At 38.4% G+C, this 22,275-nt stretch overlaps 1 protein-coding gene and 1 non-coding gene across 3 annotated transcripts; one reads left to right on the forward strand and one right to left on the reverse strand.

Annotated features, from left to right (window-relative positions):
• The first annotated feature begins 1,966 nt into the window (after positions 1–1,966).
• On the forward strand, positions 1,967–10,347 carry CX3CR1 (C-X3-C motif chemokine receptor 1). Of its 2 annotated transcripts, XM_074272207.1 has the most exons (3): positions 1,999–2,103; positions 6,410–6,480; positions 8,622–10,347. In XM_074272207.1, exon 3 carries the CDS (start codon positions 8,640–8,642, stop codon positions 9,705–9,707), a length of 1,068 nt encoding a protein of 355 aa, XP_074128308.1. In that variant the 5' UTR covers positions 1,999–2,103; positions 6,410–6,480; positions 8,622–8,639; the 3' UTR covers positions 9,708–10,347. The 2 variants fall into 2 exon arrangements, with proteins under 2 accessions (XP_074128307.1, XP_074128308.1); XM_074272206.1 differs by lacking the exon at positions 6,410–6,480 and having other exon boundaries at positions 1,967–2,103.
• Positions 10,348–21,813: 11,466 nt separating this feature from the next.
• Positions 21,814–21,917, reverse strand: LOC141545298 (U6 spliceosomal RNA). The gene has a single exon (XR_012482974.1). It is a non-coding gene; the product is annotated as a U6 spliceosomal RNA (small nuclear RNA).
• Positions 21,918–22,275: the final 358 nt, after the last annotated feature.

Below are 22,275 nucleotides of genomic sequence, written 5' to 3' on the forward strand. Positions count from 1 at the left end.
TCTGAGGACAGATTTGAGCTCAGGAAGACTCATCTTCCTGATTCCAAACCTGAAAGTCATTATTTCATAGACAGGGATCAGAAAACCTAAACTGAGACCCATTTTTGCCACTTACCACCCATGTACCCTAAACTAGTCCCTAAACTCCTTATCTGCAAAAATGAATGAGTTCATCTACAGAAGAGAACAGCTGAGGTCCCTTTGAGTTCTGAAATTGTGTGACATTCTTTTGGGTGAGCCTTGTTTCTGTATGGTGATCTCATCCAGTATATTCTTATTTCCTATCAATCGATGACCAAGCATGGGGGTCAAGTACCCATCTTTGATTCCTTCTTCTTTACTTGAATATTTGGCCTGAGGCTCATGCTGGTCAAATGCCTTGCTATGGTTCCACAACTAGTAAATGTCATTATAAGAAAATGGCTCCCCATTACCGATTTTAAAAAGTCCAAATTCCTTTACTACTTACCGGGGACCAAGGTCCCTCAGTAATGTGGTACCAACTTTGAATGACTATGGAGTAGTGAATAAAGCATTGGATTTCGAGTCACAATGTCCTGGGTTAGCTTTATGGCCTTGGAAAGCCATTTAACCTCTGCATGTCATTGTTCTCATCTATAAAACAAGAGGATAGATCTGATAGCTTCTAAAACTGTAATTTCTAAATTTATCCCCCAGCGATCTCTACTGAGAACTCCCAGTTCTAATCAGATTGTTCCACTCCGTGATTTCCCCATACATACCCTGCTGATCTCTGTCTCTTTGTCTTTGTGAATCTTGGATCTCTATAAGACATCATGAGTCTGAGGGAAAGAAGCCTGGGGTTGGGAGATCTGAATTCAAGATTTGATGACTTCCTTGGGCAAGTCAATGAAAATCTTTGAACTTGCTTCATCATTAAAAAAAATGGCTTTGGATTATTATTTGAATCGTCTTTCTTACAGGATTATTAGATGAAAATCACTTTATAAAGTATTATCTACTTAAGAGCCATTATTAAAATGATGTCTACTCCAATTGTATTCAAAACCCAATTCAACCTTCAAGACCATGCTAGTCTTGTGTCTTTCAAGAAGGTTCTTCTGATCCCACCAAACCGCAAAAATCCTTAGATAGACTAATGAATGAAATATAGAAAAATAAGAGCACAAATTTGTTTCAATCCCTCCTTTACTTGGGATATGTAAATGTCAAGACTAGATGAGCAGAAGAAAGTCACAGAGACTTATTTTTTTGGTTGATTAGTCATGTCCGACTTTTCGTGACCCCATTTGAGGTTTCTTGGTAGAACTATTGGAGGGGTTTGCCATTTCTTTCTCCAGTTCATTTTGCAGATAAGGAAACTGAGGCAAACAGGGTTAAGTGACTTGCCTAGGGTCACATTTGAAATCAGGTCCTTTTGACTTCATGTCTGGCACTCTCTCCATCTAGCTGCTCTGGGAGAGACCTCAGAGAGTCTCTATGAAAGGATCTAGAAGGGACCTGAGAAGCTATCCACTTCAACAGCCTTTATTTTTACAGAGAAGGAAACTGAGGCATAGAAAGATTGAGTGATTTGTCTTTCCATCCTGAAGTAATCCGGGTCTCCCTGGCAGAGCGTGCAAGTAGAAGAAGGAGGAGAGCAAGTAGGAGGCAGTAGGATCAGACAGGTGGCCAAGGGTACAGCCAGCTTCACTTACGCAGGAGCTGCATCCCCTTTTCATTTCAAAGGAAGGACAGAGATGATAGACACCAAGATCCTAATGGAGGAAGGCTAAGATCAAAAGAAAAGCCTGCAGGAATTTTTTTTTTTTTACATATGGATTTTCATTTTTTAATGCTGCTGCAATCCACCTTCCTTAAGAGTGGCCAGCATCTCATCCCTTTGTCTTTTCTCATTCTTAAAATCTGTAGCCTTTCTAAGGCTCGGATGGGCGCCCCATTAAGAGAACGTACCTCACAGGAAACCATGAGTTTCCTTGCAGACAGCCCATTGGCCACCTTCACGAAAGACACTGCTACAACAGCTGGAAGAAAAGGGAAATGCTTTCCTCTGGACAGAGTCTGGGCTGCTGATGGGAGCTGATTTGCCAGTGACGACGTTTACTTTGGAAGTGGCTGAAGGTAAGAGAAAGGGATTCCATTTCTAAAAGAAGGAGCAGAAAAGGATCGTTTGAGATGATGAGTAATACAGGTTTGCCTTAAATGTCAAATGAAAGAAAACACCAAGATTGATGGTCAGAACTTAGGAGCATTGCAAGCTAAGAGCCTGGGGATTCTTTTAGCATCCAGAGAAGAAGGCAATTTATTCTGGAGAGAAAGTTAGCCTTGGGAGGCAAAAAAACCAGGATTCAAGTCCTGCCTCTGATACCTAAGGACTCCTTGATGCTGGGCAAGATATGTTGCCTTTCAGTACCCTAGGAAGTTAGTTTAGAAAACCACATTTTAACATCCTTTGTGTTCTACTATATTTTTATTTTGTTAAATAATTCCCAATTGGATGGCTAGATGGTGCAGTGGATAGAGTACTGGCTCTGAATTCAGAAGGACCTGAGTTCAAATCCATTTTCAGACATTTAACACTTTCTAGCTGCATGACCCTGGGTAAGTCACTTAGCCCTAATTGCCTCAGCAAAACAAAACAAAACAAAACAAACGAAAAAAAAAAACGTTATCTGGTCTGACCTCACTCGTGGCTTAAAGGTGCTGTGTTCCACACATCTGGCTGGACCTAGTGGTGGAAGTTCTGGATTTGGAGTCCAAAAGGAAATACCATGTTTAGGATAGCCAAGATGAAACACCACACTCAGGAAATAGGGAGTTAGAGAAAGAGGGAGCCTGTATAAATGCACAGTTGCTGAAGAATAGGCTGACATTTACTGGACCTGTGTGGGATTACTACTCCTCCATTCCCCCAGAGATCTGCCTGTTGTTCAAGGCTCAGCTTGAATGATGCTCCTCTGGGAAGCTGTCCTTCATTTGCCTCCAAGTCTCAGGTTCTTGCTTTTTTAGACTCCCTCAGCATTGTGTTTTATACCTTTTACCATAGAACTAAAGGATTGGACAAAAAGTCAGGGAATCCAAAATCTCATCCCTCTTCAGACACCTGCTCCCTGTGTGAACTTTGGCAAGTTACTTAGCCTCAATATTCCCCAAAGGGAAATATTATTAATAATAATAGCATTCCCATATACCTAGTCTGTACCAGGCACTGTGCTTTACAATTATTATCTCATTTGATGTTCACAACCGCCCTGGGAAATAGATGCGGTCATTATCCCCATTTTAGAGATGATGATAATTTTTGTTGTTGTCTATTTGTTTTCAGTTGTGTGGTTTTCATGGTAACAAAAGTGATTTTTCATTTCCTCCTCCAGTTCATTTTACAAATGAGAAAATTGAGGTAAATGGAGTTAAATGGCTTGCCCAAGGTCACCCAGCTAGAGAGTGTCTGAAGCTAAATTTGAAGAAAGGAAGATGAATTTTTCAGGCCTTTATATTCTGTCCATTGTGTCAACTAGTTGCCCTAATAATAACAACTAACATTTATTATTATTATTATTATTATTATTATTTGTTAGGTGCTATTATCATCCATTTGTACAGGTGAGGAAACTGAGGCAAACAGAAATTATGTGATTTTGCTCAAGGTGACAAAACTATTAAGTGTCTGACGTTGGATTTGAACTCGAATTTTCCTGACTTCTGCTCTGGCTCTCTATCCACTGTACCATCTACCTTCCACTTACCTCATGTGGTTGATGCGAGGAATCAAAGGAGTCTTGGATGAAGCCAGGAATCTAAGAGACAGTAGGCAAAGAGGCAGAGTATTCTGGGTATAGGGAAGAAAAGATAAGAGATGGAGCATCATGTGAGAGAAACAAATAGGTCAGTGTGGTTTCCTAAGATTGTTATAAAGAAAGCGCCATGTAAACCATATGATGCTCTAGAAATGTGGGTTCTTGTCGCTGTTATTAACTTACTTTATTTCTCCCAAGCCATTCAAAATTAATTTGGGAGGCAACCAAAATTAAGCTACAAAACTAGAAATTGAATCTGGGAAGTAACAGAAAGAAGGAAAAGTAGGGGTGCCCTAGGTCACACCCTAAATTACTCAGCCTTGATTAAATAGGTCTTCCTCCATTGTGCTAGAGTCTCACTGGGTAATCTCGAATGGTATCATCCTAAATTACTCAGCCCTGATTAAATAAGTCTTCCCCCATTGTGCTAGAGTCTCACTGAGTAATAGCGAATGGTATCAAAGAGTGATCCAAAGAGTTGGTTGGCACACTACCAGCCTTGACTTTGAGTGGTTGTTACCTGGATGTCTAGTCCACTCCCCCCTTCCATGCCATCCTTATCATACTTCCCATTAAGACTTTTAGCTTCCCATGTCCAGATTTGATCTGAGTTGACTTTCTAGACTTCCTCCTCACTATCCCTTTGGCAAATAATTTATGGTTTTTCAACTCCTATGAGCCCAAGTTAATATTTTCACTTTGCTAATGCATGACCCGGGATTGCTCAATCGAATGTCCAATTTAATGATGTTCCAAGCACAGTTTCAAATTGCTTTCCAGAGTAGCTAGATTCATTAGACACAGTTCCACCAACAATGCATTAAGGAGGCTCTTTTAGGGCAGTCCCTCCAACGTTTGTCATTTTCCACATTTGCTCTCCTGGCTGTCCTGTTTGAAATGTATGACTGGCAGTTGAAGGTTCAAGACTGGAAGTCAGCAGAGAGATTGGGACAGGATAGGGAAATTTGAGAATCATTATCATAAATCTGAGATTACTCCAGATTAGTAGTGAATCTGGAACATTTTTTCCCCTTAACTAATGATCACATAAATTTCTCCCTTTGAGGGCTGCTTATTCATATCTTTTCATCAATTATCAACTAGGACATGACTCTTATTCTGGTACATATGAATCATTTCTTTTTATAACTTGGAAATGAGGCTTTCCCTTTTCAACCAATTTGCTATGATTGCAGAATGATCATAGGTACATTGGTGAGTAACTAGGATTGCTTCTTCTCTTATCTCTCCCTCCCTTCTTTCTCTGGTCCTCAGAGTCCAGATTCCTTCAGACTCTCTTCATCATTTCCAGTTTATTTCCTTGAACCCTCAAAATAATTGAAATGGCTCATACTCATAAGGCATTTTACTTACCTTTAGAGTAGGTAGCACAAATATTTTTTTCATATAATTTTTTTTATTTCATACAAGAGAAAAATAAGATTCTGAGAGCTTAAAGAGATTCCCTAAATTTTTAACTAATTAAGCGACTTGGAACTAGAACTTATGCTTCCTGAATCTCAAACTAATACACTCAATACTTTGAAATTAGTGAATGAATCATTTCACTGATATAGATCCTCCCTCCACTGGAATGACTCACTCCTGCTTTCTAATCTAGCACAAATATTTTTTATCCCTATTTCATCAATAAGGCTCATAGAGAGTGAGAAATCAAATCCAAGTCAGAACTACTTCCATGGACGCCATCTTATCTGTCAGATATAAGGACAGACATGGTTGATTAAAGGAATATTTCATATAATCAAAAATTTAGAGTTGGAAGGGATCTTAGAAGTCAACAGGTCCTACCTTCTTATTTTACAGATGAGGAAACTGAGTCACAGAGCCATCAATCAATTTACTAAGGATTGGCCAGCTAGATTGAAAAGTATCTGAGACAAGGTACAAATCTGGGGTGACCCTAAACTCACCACAGTACTAGTTTACCGTGCTAATTTGCAGTAAGGGATTGGACATAGTGAATAAAGAACCTACTTCAGAGACAGAAAGACTTGAATTCAAGACATTCTTCAATCAATCAATTAATAAAGTGCATACTATGTGCTGGGCATAGGGTTAAGTTCTGGAGATACAAAAGGAGACAAAAGACATTCCTTGCTCACAATCTAATAGAATAGACAACATTTAAAATAGAGAAACAATATGCACAGAATAAAGAGGAAATAATTAACAAGGAAAATCCCTCTATTTTTGTCCGTCTGCATTTTTTATTTCCTTCACAAGCTAATTCTACACTATTTCAAAGTCTGATTATTTTTGTACAGCAAAATAACTGTTTGGACATGTATACATATATTGTATTTAACTTATACTTAACATTTTTAACATGTATTGGTCAACCTGCCATCTTGGGGAGGGGGTGGGGGAAAGGAGGGGAAAAAATAGAACAATTGTCAATGCTGAAAAATTACCTATGCATATATCTGGTAAACAAAAAGCTATAATAAAAAAAATAATTAACAGGGAAACCATTAAAATTAAGAAGGCTTGGGAAAAGCTTCCTGTAGAAGGTAGGGTTTTATTGTTGTTCAGTCCTAAGTGATTGTGATCCCATTTGGGGTATCTTGGCAGAGATATTGGGAGTGATTTGTCTCCTCCTTCTTCAGCTCATTTTACAGATGAGAAAACAAAAGGATAAGTGACTTCTCCAGGGTCACACAGCTCTTACATATCTAAGGTAAGATTTGAACTCAGGAAGATGAGTCTTTCTGACTCCACTCCAACACCTAGCTGCCTCTCAATTAGACATATTCAATTCAATTAAATAAATATCTGTTAAGTATAAGGCAATATAATAGGCCCTGATGGGAGCTGGGCCATCCCTGGCCATCTCAGGAAGCAAAGATTCAGTCCTAACTTTAGAAACTATGATACAAATTGATTTCTATGACTTGAAAATTAAATATTTTTATATAATCACAGGGTATGAAAATAAGGGATTTTAGTTTGGATTTAAAGGAAGTAAAGGTCAATAGTCAGAGAGGAGAAGGAAGAGCATTCCAGTTATGTGAGGCAGAGAAAATATCCATAGCCAAGATATGGAGGGTCTTGTTTGTGTAACAGTCAGGAGGCCACTGATTTGAAGCAAATGTGACCAGAAGTTAAGGTGGATGAAGTCTGGAAAGGGAAGAGAGAGCTTAGTTATGAAAGGCTTGAATGCCAAGCAGAGCATCTTGTATTTGACCCTGGATGTAATAGGGAGCCATCAGAGTTTTTTGAAGGAGAGAGATGACAATGAAACCTGAGCTTTAGGAAAATCACTTCCATGGTTAATTAAGAGGATGGATTGGAGTGGGAAGAGAACTAAGACAGCAGACCCACTAGCCATTGTTGCAATAATCCAAGTGTGAGTTGATGAAAACTTGTACTAAATTGGGGGGGAGGGCTGGGGCTGTAAGTATTAGAGGGAGAGAAGGGGGCACATTCATGAAATTTTGCAAAGATAAAATCTGCAGGTCTTGGCAATAGAGTGGATATGAAGTGCTGATTGTGAGAGACTGAAGGAAATTCAGGATGGATCCTAGTTGTGAGCCCAGGGGACTGGGAGGATGGTGTTTCCCTATACAGTACCAGAGAAGGAACAAGGCAGGGGGCAGGATTTAAAGAGGAAAGACATTGAATTCCGTTTTGCTCATATTAAGTTTAAATTCATTCCTGGAATGTCTGATTGGCAGTTGAAGATTCAAGACTGGAAGTCATCAGAGAGATTGGGACAAGATAGGGAAATTTGAGAATCATTATCATAATCATTATCATAAATCTATGTTTACTAATGAAATCACCAAATGAAGTAGTATAGAAGGGAGAGAAGAAAGCCCAAGACAAGAGTCTTATGGATAGCCATGGTTAGAGGAAATGAGCTGAAAGAGCAATCAACAAAGGGGCGAGAAAAAGAGTAATTAAAGAGTTAGAATCAAGAGAGAATGGTCTCCCCAAAGAGAAGAGGATATCAAGGAGGAAGTGTGATCAGTGATGTCAAAGGCTATGTAGAGGTCAAGAAGAATGAGTTTTGGGAAAAGACCACTGCATTTGGTAACTAGGATATCTCTTTCTTTTTTTTTTGACAAAAGTATTTTATTTTTCCAAATACAAGTAACGGTAGTTTTCAATATTCATTTTGTGTTCCAAAATTTTCTCCCCCCCTTTCCTCCTCCCTCCCCAAGACAGCAAACAATCAGATATAGATTATTTGTGTACAATACTTTTAAACATAAGCTGTCTTTAGTATCTTTGGAAAGGGCAGTTTCCTTGGAATAATAAGGTTGGTAAGGGATTAAGAACAGAGTATAGAGTTAGGAGAGAAAGTAGAAGCATCTCTTGCCAGAAGGTTCTGTGCCAGGGTAAACTTAATCATTATGTAAGGTCAGACCTTGGCTTTAAAAAAAACTCACGGCATAGAAATGGAAAGGGGAAACCTGACCCAACAAATTATTCTCTAAATTAGATACAAAGTACCCAGACTTTTCTGTTAATCACTCTTTAAAAAATTTTAAAAGATGATGTATTGATTGATTTTATTTCTCCCTCTCTTTTTGAAATCTTCGTTACAAGGATGGCTTTTGTATTCAGAATTTAAAGTGATGTTATAGATAAAAGATATAAATAAAATGAAGTTTGATGAAAGAAAAAATAAATACAATAGCAGGCAAGCAAAGGGAAGTGAGGTTTGATTGGGTATATTTGTCACAATCATTTTAAGGATGAAAGTAGGAAACTGGGAGTTTGGCCTAAGTGGAGACATGTCAGAAGAGGGATTTGGGTCATTTGCAGAATTCTGCCCTTTCTGCCAGCTAATATGATTGTTCTCTATTACCTCAGTTACGCCTGTCCTTCACCATGACTGACATGAGCCTCGAATCAACAACACCCATGTACAACTACGACGATTTCCCCGTTGCCTGTGACCAGAAGGACATCTTGAACTTTGGGATCATCTTCTTACCGACTCTTTACTCCCTTGTCTTTGCCTTCGGCCTGGTGGGGAACCTGCTGGTGGTCCTGGCGCTCACCAGCAGTAGCAAACACAAAAGCATCACTGACATTTACCTCCTCAACCTGGCGTTATCAGACCTGCTCTTTGTTGCCACTCTGCCCTTCTGGACCCACTACGTGCTCAATGAGCAGGGCTTCAACAACGCCTTGTGCAAGCTCATCACTGCCTTCTACTTTATCGGGTACTTTGGCGGGATCTTCTTTATCACCGTCATAAGCATTGACCGCTACGTGGCCATAGTCTTGGCTGCCAACTCCCTCAACAGCAGGACGGTCCAACATGGGGTCGTGGTCAGTCTTAGCGTCTGGGCAGCGGCCATCCTGGTGGCCACGCCCCATTTCATGTTCACTGAATTGGTGGACCAAGAGTGTCTGGGGAATTACCCCGACATGCTTCGGAACATCTGGCCCGTGCTCCAGAACGTGGAGACCAACTTCCTCGGTTTTGTGGCTCCATTTCTCATCATGTGCTATTGTTATTTTGCAATCATCCAGACAATATTTTCTTGCAAAAATCACAAAAAAATCAGGACAATCAAGCTGATTTTGGTGGTGGTGGTGGTCTTTTTCCTCTTCTGGACACCATATAATGTGATGGTCTTCCTGCAGACCCTGAAACATTACCACTTTTTTGACAGCTGCGACCTGAAGAAGCACCTGAGGCTTGCCATGAATGTAACAGAGGCCGTGGCCCTCATCCACTGCTGCCTCAATCCCTTTATCTACGCTTTTGCTGGTGAGAAGTTCCGGAAGTACCTTTACCACTTGTATAGGAAATGCCTGTCTGTCCTGTGTCACTACGATGCCCTTTCTCAGATCCCAGCACCCGATGCTCACAAGCGAGAAAGTACCATCATCAGTAATAGCATCACCAGCTTCACAAGTGACGGGGACGGTTCCATCCTTCTCTGAGAGCTAGCTCTCTAGGCCAAGTCCCAGCAGGCCGGGAGCAGGAGGAGCATTCATCGGGTCCCTCTGAGGAACCTGCTCATGTTTAGAGAAGAGCCAAGGTACCTGTTCACAACTCCTGAGAAAACTGAGACTGGAAGCGACAGAAATGCTCTGCCTTTCTAGAGAGGCTGGCTTGTTCCCATTTTCTCCCCTCTTCATTGTACTTACGAACCAACACCAGACAGAAGGTTATAATCCTTCACCACTACCTTGCTCAAGAAATTTTAAGAGCTCCATGTTGCCTACTGAATGAGATCCAAACTCCTTTGTCAGGCTCTCACATTCCTCAAAAAAATCTGCTTGAGCTTTTATTCCCCAAGCTAATTTTCCATCATCCTCCAGCATGATCTGGAATAGTGCGGTATAGTAGATAGAGCCTTTCACTAAAAAACAGAAAACCCTGGCTCCAAATCTCACTTTGGAGGCTGTGTAGCTATGACTAAGAGCTAATCATTTAATCTCTGAAACTGTACAGTTTCATCTGTAAAATGGGTAGGATAAGAGCTTTATTGTGTAACACAGGATTTTGAGAGTCAAATGACATATAGATTGTACTGACAAATCTAAAAATAAATACTTAAATGAGTTATTATTATGAAAAGATTCACAAAATGCCATATGTCCCTTCATTGTACCATTTACAAACCATGCCCATTTCCTTACATTTCCTGGTGATACTATTCATAAAATGTCTTTCCTTCTCTCCTCTGAGCATCGGAATCCTCTCCTCCAAATGATAATTTTCTTTGGCCACTCCAATCCATGACAATCTTTGTCTTCTCTGAGCATTTAACATTCCTGCAGCCCTGGCAAAGTTTAAATTCACTCCTGGCTGTCCTGTTTGAAATGTATGATTGGCAGTCAAAGATTCAAGACTGGAAGTCAGCAGAGAAATTGGGACACAATAGGTAAATTTGAGAATCATTATCATAAATCTGTTTTCTCCCTTTCTTGTTTGTTGGTTTGGCCTCTCAAACTACAATTAGTTCCCTGAGGGCAAAGGTAGAGCCATCACCTATGGTGCCCAGATCAATTCTGGGTATAGAATGGTTGTTCCATAAAGAGTTATCAACATATACTCTAATTTGACCAAGACCTTTTCTTTTTCTTTAAATGACTTGCCTAGAGTCACAAAAAAGTAATTCTTAGGTAGGATTTAAAATCAGGTCTTTTGGGCTCCAGGGACTAGTGCTCTATCTACTTTGCCACCTAGCTGCCCCTTTTAGAGCTTTTCAAAGAAGGTGAGCACTGCTTTTAATTAGTATCAGAGGTGGGGTATAAACCCAGGTCTGTCCTGACCCCTTGTCCATCATTCTAACAATTTTCACTTTACAGACGGGAACATCAAGCTTCAGGGAGTTTACATGGCCACATAGCTAGAAAGTAGTAGACGTGGGATTCTAAGACCAAAGAGCTATAGAAATGGCAGAACTGGGATTCAAAATCAGGGCACTGGACACCAAACCCAGTTCCTTTTTCATTCTATCATGCTTGTAAGGGAATTATTTCTCATTACTCACTAATAGTTGGCTTTTTCCTTTTGGAAAGGTCTATACTTTTGAAAAGGTATAAACCTTTGACATATGTGTGAATATTGAGAAGTTATGGTTGGGGGCATAGGGAGGTAAGAGCTCTTGGGTGGGGTTGTCAAGAGTTCTGGAATCTCCAAGTTAATTAGAAATTGCACCTGATTTTCCTTGGAATAATTATATAGTTGTGATACAATCGAGTTTTAACTCAGTGCCTGCTTTTTGAAGCATCAGTAAAATGTTTTCTGACTTGAATTAATTGGATGTAAGATGTTTCCAGATACCCCTGATAGCCTTTTGAAGGAATTAATTCAAAACTGTGAAATCACTGAGTAGAATATAATTCAAAATTAGACCTAGAAGAATAAGAACACATCCTCCTTTTTTTGTTAAATAATTAGAAATTTCTCTTGCTTCCCAAAGAAAATGTTGTGTTTATACCATGGGAAAATTCCTTTTCAAAAGTGCTGAATGCAGCGCAATAGGAAGAGACAAAAAAGGAAGTCCCCCAGAAGCTAAAACTGTGAAGAGGTTGGTGTTGAAATATGTAAATAACAAGAAAACTAGTTGGCTTGCCAGAGTTAGCAAACAGAACAGCAGCAGTCACCTTCTCGGGTGACATTTATTTTTGACTTAAAGAATATACATCCTTCACTACTACATGAGTTCACTGGGTGGCCCAACTTTGAGAAGACAGTCAAGAGGACCCTTTCTGTTCTTGACCTAAGTTCCTTTGGCAGAAAGTCTGTCCCAGATATCACATGACCCAGCCTTATTTTTCTTGTATAGTGAGTAGTATCTTATTAGGCAACAGCTTCAGTCAATGGTTTCATGCTTGCATTGACCACTGTAATTTCATGACTATGGTCAACTATCACAGTATTCTTGGTGGCTGTACATTTGTCATTGTCAGCTTCTTTAGAGGTAATGAAAATGACTAGTGGACAAGACTATGATTTTCCTAATTCAAGAGAACTCAAACTAACATGAGGGGAGCCACATATTGTCTTTATTTTTGTTTTATTTTTATTTTTTGAGATTGGATCTCCTTATCTCATCCAGCCTAGAAGTGCAGTGGTCCCTCAGGGCCTGATTCAAATACTGATTGGTACAGGAGTCAGTTCCCATGTCAGTAGACAACCTGGAAGATGTCCACCCTGAGAGCTCATCTTTCAGACTTAGGAAGAATATCTTATCAGAGTTAACTCTACTGCAGCTCAAAACTCCCAAACTCAGGCGATCCACTATCCTTAGACTCTCTAGAAGGAAAGACTAGAGACAATCCTAATAGAAAAAAATGATGACAGCTGCTACATCAAGCCCAATTTTTGTGCATGGGTTTGTTTCCTCATGGGTAAGAGAATATGGGTGGGGAATAGAGGGGCCACAAGCAGAAAAGAAAAAAAAGGGAGGAAAAGAAGGATAGGATAGAAGATTAGAAATTAAAGTATTGAGAAAGTATTAGGCAATAAAGTACTTAGGATTAGAATGTATTTTAGATGTCATCAAGTCCAATCCCTTTATTTACAGATGCATGACTCCAACTCCAAAAGAATTGTAAAAGCAATATGCTTCTCAGTTAACACAATATCAATTAAGTGAAGGTATCTTACTAATAAATATCAACTGATTGTGAAATAAACACAGACTGTTGAAAATATGAAACTATTTTATTGAAAAGCTCCTTGAGACCAAGGATTTTTTTCATTCATTCTCCTTGTACGTTTAGTGCCTATTATAGTACCTAGAAGATAGTAATCAATTAATAAATGTTTAGTGATTGATTAGAAAAATACACACACAAAAAACAAAAGTTTAGAAAATATAGAAACAAATAGAGCGGTTACAATTTTGTTACAGTTAATATATACTTTTTTTCAAAAGAATGAAAGTTAATGTTTTTTTTTCATCTAATTAATTTTTTTCCAAAATTTTGTTTACATCACATAAGTCTGCCATTAAACACAATGTATTTAATGATGATTACTAGGCTACTAATGAGAATTACTTTGGAGGGTGAAATGTGATGGATAACTTTAATAACTTTTAACTTTTTTAAAGTGTGAAAGAGCTTAAAGAATATTACATAACAAGAAAAATAATTTTAAGTTTCTATTGGTAAATAATAATATTTGATTGAATAGTGAAAAAACTCTTATAAAAACAGATTGATTTTGATATTTGTGAGATATTTGTGAGCATTAAGAATACCTTACAAATCTTTTGTATTTAAAAGCCTTGGTTTCTTAATCATTTGGTTACTTATATTTCTTGAATATGAAATAAAGTCCTTTTATCTGGAATTTTTTATTCAAATTGTTTCTTTAAATACCAGTCACTGGTGTATGTTGCTGGGCAAGATCCAGTCTATAATTGTGGGAAAGGGAATCAGTCAAGAGGCATGCAGAACAGAACAGAATTAATCATCAAATTTAATCCATGGCCAAAGGAGATCCATTTATAGCAACTCCATGGAAGGATGGGGGAAAAAGGAGACTGTTGAAAAATGCCAATCAGAAACTGAAAATAACCATAAGTAAATGGGAACCAAGGAAAACAAGAGTAGAATGCAGTTACATTTAGTATTAGTCAGGAAACTGAAGATTTTAGAAAGTGGAAGTGAGAAGGGTGGTCATTCCAAATATGGGGGACAATTGGTACAAAATCACAGAGATGGGATATTGTGCAGAATATAATTCAGGTAAATAGAGCTAGATCACAGAATAGGAGAAAGGGGTAAGATGTAACAACATTGGAAAGGCATGAAGAGATAGAAATGTTAAACAGAGAATTTGATATATGATTATAGCAAGCCCCTGGATTTTGGAGCAAGGAATAAAATGTTCATAACTGTATGGAAGATGGATTGGTGAGGAAGGGAGATCAATTAGGAAAATATTACAATAGTTTCAGAGACAGATAATAAGGACCCAAACTAAGGTAATGGCTGTGTGCATGGAAAGAAGCAGATTTATGTGAGAAATGTTGAGGAGGAACAGATAGACAGAGAAGAAGAGAGGAAGGATAGAAAGAAGGAAGGGAGATACAGACACGGGGGAAAGAAGAAGGAGAAGGAGGGAGGGAAAGAGAGAGAGAAAATTTGCTAACTGAAAGGATAGCTATAGGGGTTGAATGAGAATGAGAAGTCAAGGATTATCCAGAATTTATGAACCTTAGTGGCTGAAAGAAGGGTATTGTCCTATGCAGTAATAGGGAAGTTCAAAAGAGGGTTGGGTTTGGGGGGGAAAGAAAGGGAGTTATATTTTGGAAATGTTGGGTTTGTCTCTGTGACATCTTCTTGGAAACAAGAAGCAAACAATGCATGTTATGAGACTGGATTTTAAGAGACAGACAGGATTTAATTATATATACACACATACATGTACATTAGGGAGATTGGTCAGTAATTTTCTTTCTCTGTTTTGGCTTTTAAGTGTCAGTACCATATTTGTGTCATAGAAGAAATTTGGCAGGACTCCTTCTTTATCTGTTCTTTTTTTTTTTTTTAATAGTTTACACAGTATTGGAATTTAAACCAGGAAGAGCCAAAATAGAAAAAAGAAAATTACAGATCAACCTCCCTAATGAATATTGATGCAAAAATTTTAAATAATATATTAGCCAAGAGATTACACAATTTATCAGCAGGATAATACACTATGACCCAGTGGGATTTATATCAGGAATGCAAGGCTGCTTCAATATCAAGAAAACTATTACCATAATCAACCATATCAATAACAAAACCAACAGAAATCATATGATAATCTCAGTAGATGTAGAAAAAGCTTTTGACAAAATACAGTACCCCCATTCCTATTAAAAACACTAGAGATCATAGCGATAAAAGAGCTTTCCTTATGAGCAGTATCTATTTAAAATTAACAGCAAGCATTATTTGTAATGGAGAGAAGCTGGATGCATTCCCAACGAGATCAGGGGCGAAACAAGGATGCCCATTATCACCACTATTATTCAATATTGTACTAGAAATCTTGGCTTTAGCAATAAGAAAAGAAAAAGAAATAAAAGGAATTAGAATAGGCAATAAGGAACTAAAATGATCACTCTTTGCTGTTGATTAATTTATTAAAAAGAAACTGTAGGACAAGCAAGAGAACTAGGAGAGATCAGTGTCAATAAGGTCTAGAGGCAAGAATCCTCTGGAGAAAAGGGTGCTCAGCAGTTTCAAAAGCTGCAGAGTGGTCAAGGAAGACTAGGACTGGGAAGAGACCATTAGAATTGGTGATTAAGAGAGAGCAGTTTCAGCTTAGTATAATATCACAAAGCAGATTTCAGGAGGGTTAAGAGAATGAGACAAAAGAAAATAGAGGTACCAAGTATGGCCAGTCCTGGTGCGTGTGTGCGTGTGTGTGTGTGTGTGTGTGTGTGTGTGTGTGTGTGTAAATGGACTGTGTATCTGAGCTTGGGATTCTCTTTCTAAGATTCACAGTTAATAGCTCATAAATTGGTCATATGAATGGAAGAAAATGGTGACACATCCCCCCTTGACTTTTTTTTCTCTTGCTATGATGATACTTTCCCAGGTAAAGATTTTTAGCTCCATCTGACCATTAGCCAGTGCAGTATAATATGTCCTTCCCATATAAGGAAGTGCATCCCCCACCTTAAATAAAACTCTCTCCCTCCTTCCCATTCCTTTCCCCACCTACTGAGAAGATAATATGCTATGGATTATACACGTGAAATTATGCAAAACATATTTCCGTATTAGCTACATCATGAGAAACAAGAAAAACAAAACGGGAAAGTTATGGCCCTGGAGCTGTGACCAAGGTCCCTGCTCTCTTGTGACCAACTCCCAGCACTCCCCTTTGCTCTGGAACCCAGAACTGCTTATGGGCAATAGAGCTGTTAACCAGCATGTGTTATACCCAGCACCACTAAAGAGTCTCTTGTAATCTTTTTCTGACCAGTTGTCAAACCCCTAATGTCTCTGGGCTAAAGCTGTGGCTGCTACTGTTGCCTCCTCTATGTGTGTGGTCTCTTCACAAAACTCTGTCCTTCTCTTGCCAGCCTCTTAGGGTTTATTAGGCTGCAAGAGTGGCTTGCCCTGACTTTTTGTTGGCTCTGATGCTCCAATAGTTGATATGAGACATTATTTAAAGTTGTTAAGAGGGGAATATTGGGGAAGTTCAGCTGTGGGGCTGCCATCTGAGTCCTCCAGTATGAGGATATGAAATAAGGAGAGAAAAATTGTGAATCAGGCATTAAACTCACTGAGGAAGAGCGAAGTCCTAGAGGTCAGTAGGTAACCACTCCTCTCTCAAATTGTTGTTTCCCCAACACTTTTCATGATTATTTCATCTCTGCCCATCATATTCACACCCCAGAATTCCCATATACTACTTTGGTCTCCAAGCTCAGGCTCACAGCATCATTATCAATATTTCTGTCAACGGCTGAGACTCTTTGGCCAACAGGAGATGTAAAGGGACAGCATACTTTTATCCTAAATACAGTCCTGGGGACCTTTGTAAGAAGGTTGGAAAGACACTATCTGTCCTATGCTACATAAAGAAATCGTAGTTCAACATCAAGAAAAGTCCAAGGGCAGCTAGGTGCACAGTGGATAGAGCACCTGCCCTAAAGTCAGAAGGACCTGAGTTCAAATGTGGCCTCAGATACTTAACACTTCCTAGTTGTGTGACCTTGGGCAAGTCACTTAACCCCAATTGTCTTGGAGGGGAAAAAAAAGAGAGAAGTCCAAGTGAAACCCAATTATAAAGTCTCAAGCTTCCACTTGTTAGGAATCAAAGAATCAGTCAAAAAAAAATCCCACTTAACTAGAGAGCTTTTGGGTGGCCCTAGAGTTAAATATGTTCAAATCACTTACTGGCCATGTGATCCAGGCCAAGTCACTTAATCCTGCTGATCTCAAAGCAAACAAACACTCAATAGTCCCCAAAAGATATATTAATCTGTAGTCCGCATTGGTGAGTTCTAGTTTATATAAGAAGCCCCTCAGAGTCATGTCCTAATCCAAACATAACTGTATACTGAAGCATACATGGAAATATCCAGGTCTGGATCAACCACAGAAGTAAAATTAGGTCAGTTAAAAAACAAGTTATAGCAGATTAAGGGAACCAAGTTTAAAAATGGACCCTGATGACCCCAGACAAAGGGAGGCAAAGAGGAGGGGCATGAGGACAACCTATTTCTCCACATTCACTGCAAGTCAACTGAGGGCAGAGCTTTAGCCACATGGACGAGTAAACATAATCAATAGGAGGAATTTGGGTATCTCTTTGCTAACTTCCACTGTTATCAGTTCTTCCAGTGCTGTTCCTGTCTCCTTCTATATCAGCTACTTCTCCACTATTCTTTGCTCCTTTCTTCTAGTTCCAACTGTTCCGACCTTCTATGAAGCTGGACTTACTGTACCATCTCTTATCTACACAAGTCTTGAAGACTTGAATTCCAGTTTCCTAAGAACTATATTCATTGGTTCCTGGAGCCCGGACAGTTTACTGGGAGATAGGTATATATGTAGATAAATAGATAGATAGATATATGTAGACAAAATAGATAGGATACACAGATAGAAAGATAGATGATAGATAGGTGATGGGTGATAAATAAATAGATGGATATTTAGGTATAAGTATAGATGGACAGATAGATGGAGAAATACATAGATATTTAGGTATGTGGATAAGTAGACATTATCTTACATATATTCATAGTTATCCAGATATGTTGTATACATGCTTCCTATTATATATATATGTATATATATACATATATATATATATAATGTGTGTGCGTGTATATACATATATATATATATATATGTTATTTTTCCAAATAGAATGTAAGTTCCTTGAGGGCAGAGATTGTTTCACTTTTGTCTCCTGTTTCATAACAAATGTTTGTTGATTGATTGTGTGCAATTGTGTGTACATTGTCTCTATAGGGTCAATAAAGGGACTGGCCTCTTAAACTGCACAAGTAAGGGAGAACAGCAGCCTAGTATACTTGAGCTGAGGAATATCTGTGGTAAAGAAACCTCCTCACAATTTAAGTGGGCCCGTTGAAAGAAAGCTCAAGCCAACGTGTCAGCAGGCTTAGTGTTAGAGTAGAGTTTTGACTGTCTGGGACAAGAGAGACTGAGTATGCTCTTTGTCAGTTAGATCAAAAGAGCCACTTTTTGGATGCCTGCCTGGGTGGTGGAAGCTTCCCCACTGGGTCATTTTCTGGGATGCTGCTTTGTTTAAAAATAAAATGAATCACTGGATGAATGAATGAAGTGTTATATGCTCACAAGGCTTAAAGTGTTGTGCTTCTGACCATATTTTACTCACAAACTTTCAATGGTTCCTGAGAATGGCATTCCTGGCTTCCTTTAAGTCAAGCTAAAATTTGACATTCTACAAGAAACCTTTCCCAATTTCTCTTAATTCTACTGCCATCCCGCAATGATTAGCTCTAATTTACCACAAATAAAACCCCAGCTTCTATAGATGAGGATAGATAGATAGATAGATAGATAGATAGATAGATAGATAGATGATGGATAGATGGATGGATGGATGGATGGATGGATGGATGGATAGATAGATAGATGGATAGATGGATAGATGGATGGATGGATGGATGGATGGATGGATGGATATGTAGGGAGAGGGAGAGAGAGAGACAGAGACAAAGACAGAGACAGAGAGACAGTGAGAGTCAGAGAGAGTCAGAGAGAGACAGTGAGAGTCAGAGAGAGTCAGAGAGAGACAGAGAAAGAGAGAGTGAGAGTCAGAGAGAGACAGAGAGAGACAGAGAGAGACAGAGAGGGCGCAAGGTAGCATCATAGTGCATAGAGTACAAGGCCTGAAATCAGAAAGAAGCATCTTAAATGTGTTCAGTCCTGTTTGTGTTCCAAATTTTTCTCTATCCCTCTCCAAGCTCTCCCCTCCCATCATGGCAAGGAAACTGATATAGAATAAATATTTACAATCCTTTTAAACATATTTACATATTTATTATGTTGTATAAAAAAATCAGATCAAAAGAGAAAAAAGCCTATGGTTTTCTTCCTTTTATTTTCTTGCTTCCTTTTCTCCCTCTCTCCCCAACTCTATTTCTCTCTCTTTTTGCTCTCTCCTTTCTTTCCCCCCTAGCCTCTTCATAACCATTACCATGTCAGATGCGGCCTCCCCTCCCTTCTTTTCCATAGTCAAAGAGATTGGATGATGGAGGGAATAAGATAGGAAAGGACAGATTGGAATGGAGATGGGAAAGAATTAACAAATAACTTATTTCACTAAAAGGCCATCTTGTTGGCCCAGATACCAAATAAACCAATAGTTGTTTGCAAAACAAAGAGCCAACTTTAGCCGCCTGTTGGTCTTCCTCACACTTTCCATTGTCTTCTCCCTCCTACACACTCCTGAGGTTTGGGGACTATGTAGTCACAGCACTGGATCAGTCATCCTCATTTGTGGCTACTTGCCTAGCCCTGCATCTTTCCCACTTGGCACAGGCACATGTTACCTTTCTGTAGTTGAAGTTTTCAAAAATAGAGGAAAGAGTAGTGTCTCCTCACTGTTAGTTAATACTCTGCATTTACTCATCAACTGATGATAGAAATGAGGGCTTCATAGGCTCCATCCATCCCTTCTTTCTGTGAGTCTATGAATCTATTTTAATTTTCAGGTTCTACTTCTCATTAATGTGGTATGTGCCATCAATTTTAAAGCCAAGAGGAAGCAGAAAAAGCCAAATACTTATTTCTGCTTTATTTGAAAATGTTTTCAGTTTCCATCACTAAAACCCTTGTTTTTATTTTCACTTTACAATGGAATTGTTTAATTTTTTTATTCTGAAAAAGTGGGCATTTTCATATATGATATATATATGTATATATATAATAGCACAGAGGAAGTCTATCTCTGTATAATATCTCTATGTAAAGGTTTTTTTCTTTGTAAGAATACAAGGTGTCCCAAAGTTTTACTTGTTTTAGTGGCTTAAAGGTTCTTGAAACACCTTTTATATATTTAAAAAAAATTCCATGTGAAACTTTCAAAACTGACCAAATTGTCCATGGTTCTTTGTTTTTTTCTGTTTCTTTCTATGCTTAAAAAATTGCTTCAATGGCTCTCTTTGCTTTTTCTCAGAGGGTAGGGAAGGGACAATCTGTTTCTTGGCCTTTCCTCTCACCTACTCCTTCAAAAATGGGGTAGGGTGGTGAGAAAAAAAATCAAAATATTATAAATAAAGTTAGGTAAAACAAAATTCCATGTTGAGCATATAACTACCCCCCCAAAAAAGTCTATGTCTTTAATTATCTTGAGGCTATCTTCTGTCTGTTAGGAGGGAAATAGTAACATGCTTCATAATCATTCCTCTAGAATCATGGTAGGTCATTGTAATTGATTCAAGTTTGTCCTTCCAAAGCTCTTTTTTTCTTTATAATGCTATTATTACTCCACACATTGTTTTCCCAGTTCTGCTCATTTTATTCTCCATCAATTCATAGATGCCTTTCTTGATTTCACTGAAACTACCCCTTTTGTCATTTAGAACAGTGCAATAATATTCCATTCCATTCACAATTTATTCACTCATTCCCCCAACTAATAAGTATTCCTCCCCTTGGTCTCTATGACCTGCTTATAACAAAGAATGAATATTTCTTTTTCTTTTCTTTTCTTTTCTTTTCTTTTCTTTTCTTTTCTTTTCTTTTCTTTTCTTTTCTTTTCTTTTCTTTCTTTCTTTCTTTCTTTCTTTATTTCTTTCTTTCTTTCTTTCTTTTTTTTATTTATTTTTTTGGATGTCTTGGGATATAGACAAAGTAATGGTATCAGAGAGTCAGAAGTTTAGTCATTATTTTTTCAAATTGTTTTCCAGAGTCACCATACAAATTCACAGCTCCACTAATATGGCATTTTATGCCTCTTTTTCCTTCAGCCTCTCCAACAAATTCCATTTTCCTTTTTTTGAAGTTTTGCCAATCTGGCAGATATAAGTTGGAACCTCCTCATTGCATTAATTTGCATGCATTTCTCTAATGATTAACTATGACTAGAACTTTTAATCAACTTGGCAACCAATGTTTGATTTCTATTTATTATATAAGTTCTTAAGGAGAAGGAAGGAAAAAAATAGAAGGAAAGAAGAAAAAGGAGTTAGAAAAAGGAAAGAAAATGAGAAAGGAGAGAAAAGAAAAAGAGGAGAGAGAGAGAAGAGACAGAGAGAGACAGAGAGAGAGAGAGACAGAGAAAGAGAGAGAGAAAAGCAGAGAGAGAGACAGAGAGAGAGACACAGAGAGAGACAGAGAGAGAGACAGAGAGAGAGAGAAAGAGAGAGGGGGGATGGGGGGAAAGGGAGGGAAGGAGGAAGGAAAGGAAGGAGGAAGAGGGAGAGGGAGATTTTCAGATTTTTTTTTCACCATTTGTTTAGAGTTTAGAATTCTAGTTGAATTCTTCATCTGCTACTTTCTAGTTGTGTAACCTGGGACATTTCATTTCACTTTTCTGGGTCTCAGTTATCTTCATTATTAAAGAAGAGAGTTGGACTAGAAAAAGATCTTCATGAATTTATATGTCATCCTTGCATAGAGCCCATGCTAATCTTCTCTGTATATTCTAATTTTAATATATTTACAGCTGAAGCTAGTATGTAGATAAAAATCTAGTCTTTTCCAACTCTAAATCAATTAATTAATCAAGCATTTCTTAAGTGATTTCTATTTTCCAGACCCTATACTAAGCACTATGTAAAAATACAGAAAACTGAAGCAGGCAAAAGAAGTATAGGCAGAATAAAAATAAAATGAACACAAGGGAGAAAGACTACTAGCAATTTGGAAGATCAGAAAGGGCTTAACACAAAAGGCAATACTTGAGCTGTATTGAAAGAAGAAGGGAATTCTCTGAGGCAGATTTAGAGAAAATATATTCTAGACATTAGCCAGAGCCAGAGCAAAGAGACCTAGGTGGCAAAGGGAGAGTTATGTGTGAATGATAGAAAGTCAGCTTGGC

This window comes from Sminthopsis crassicaudata, chromosome 5 (assembly GCF_048593235.1).
Source record: "Sminthopsis crassicaudata isolate SCR6 chromosome 5, ASM4859323v1, whole genome shotgun sequence".
Taxonomy (NCBI): domain Eukaryota; kingdom Metazoa; phylum Chordata; class Mammalia; order Dasyuromorphia; family Dasyuridae; genus Sminthopsis; species Sminthopsis crassicaudata.

Excerpts from the sequence above, each read along its gene's own strand:
- CX3CR1 (XM_074272206.1), top strand. The coding sequence starts at position 8,640 with ATGACTGACATGAGCCTCGAATCAACAACACCCATGTACAACTACGAC.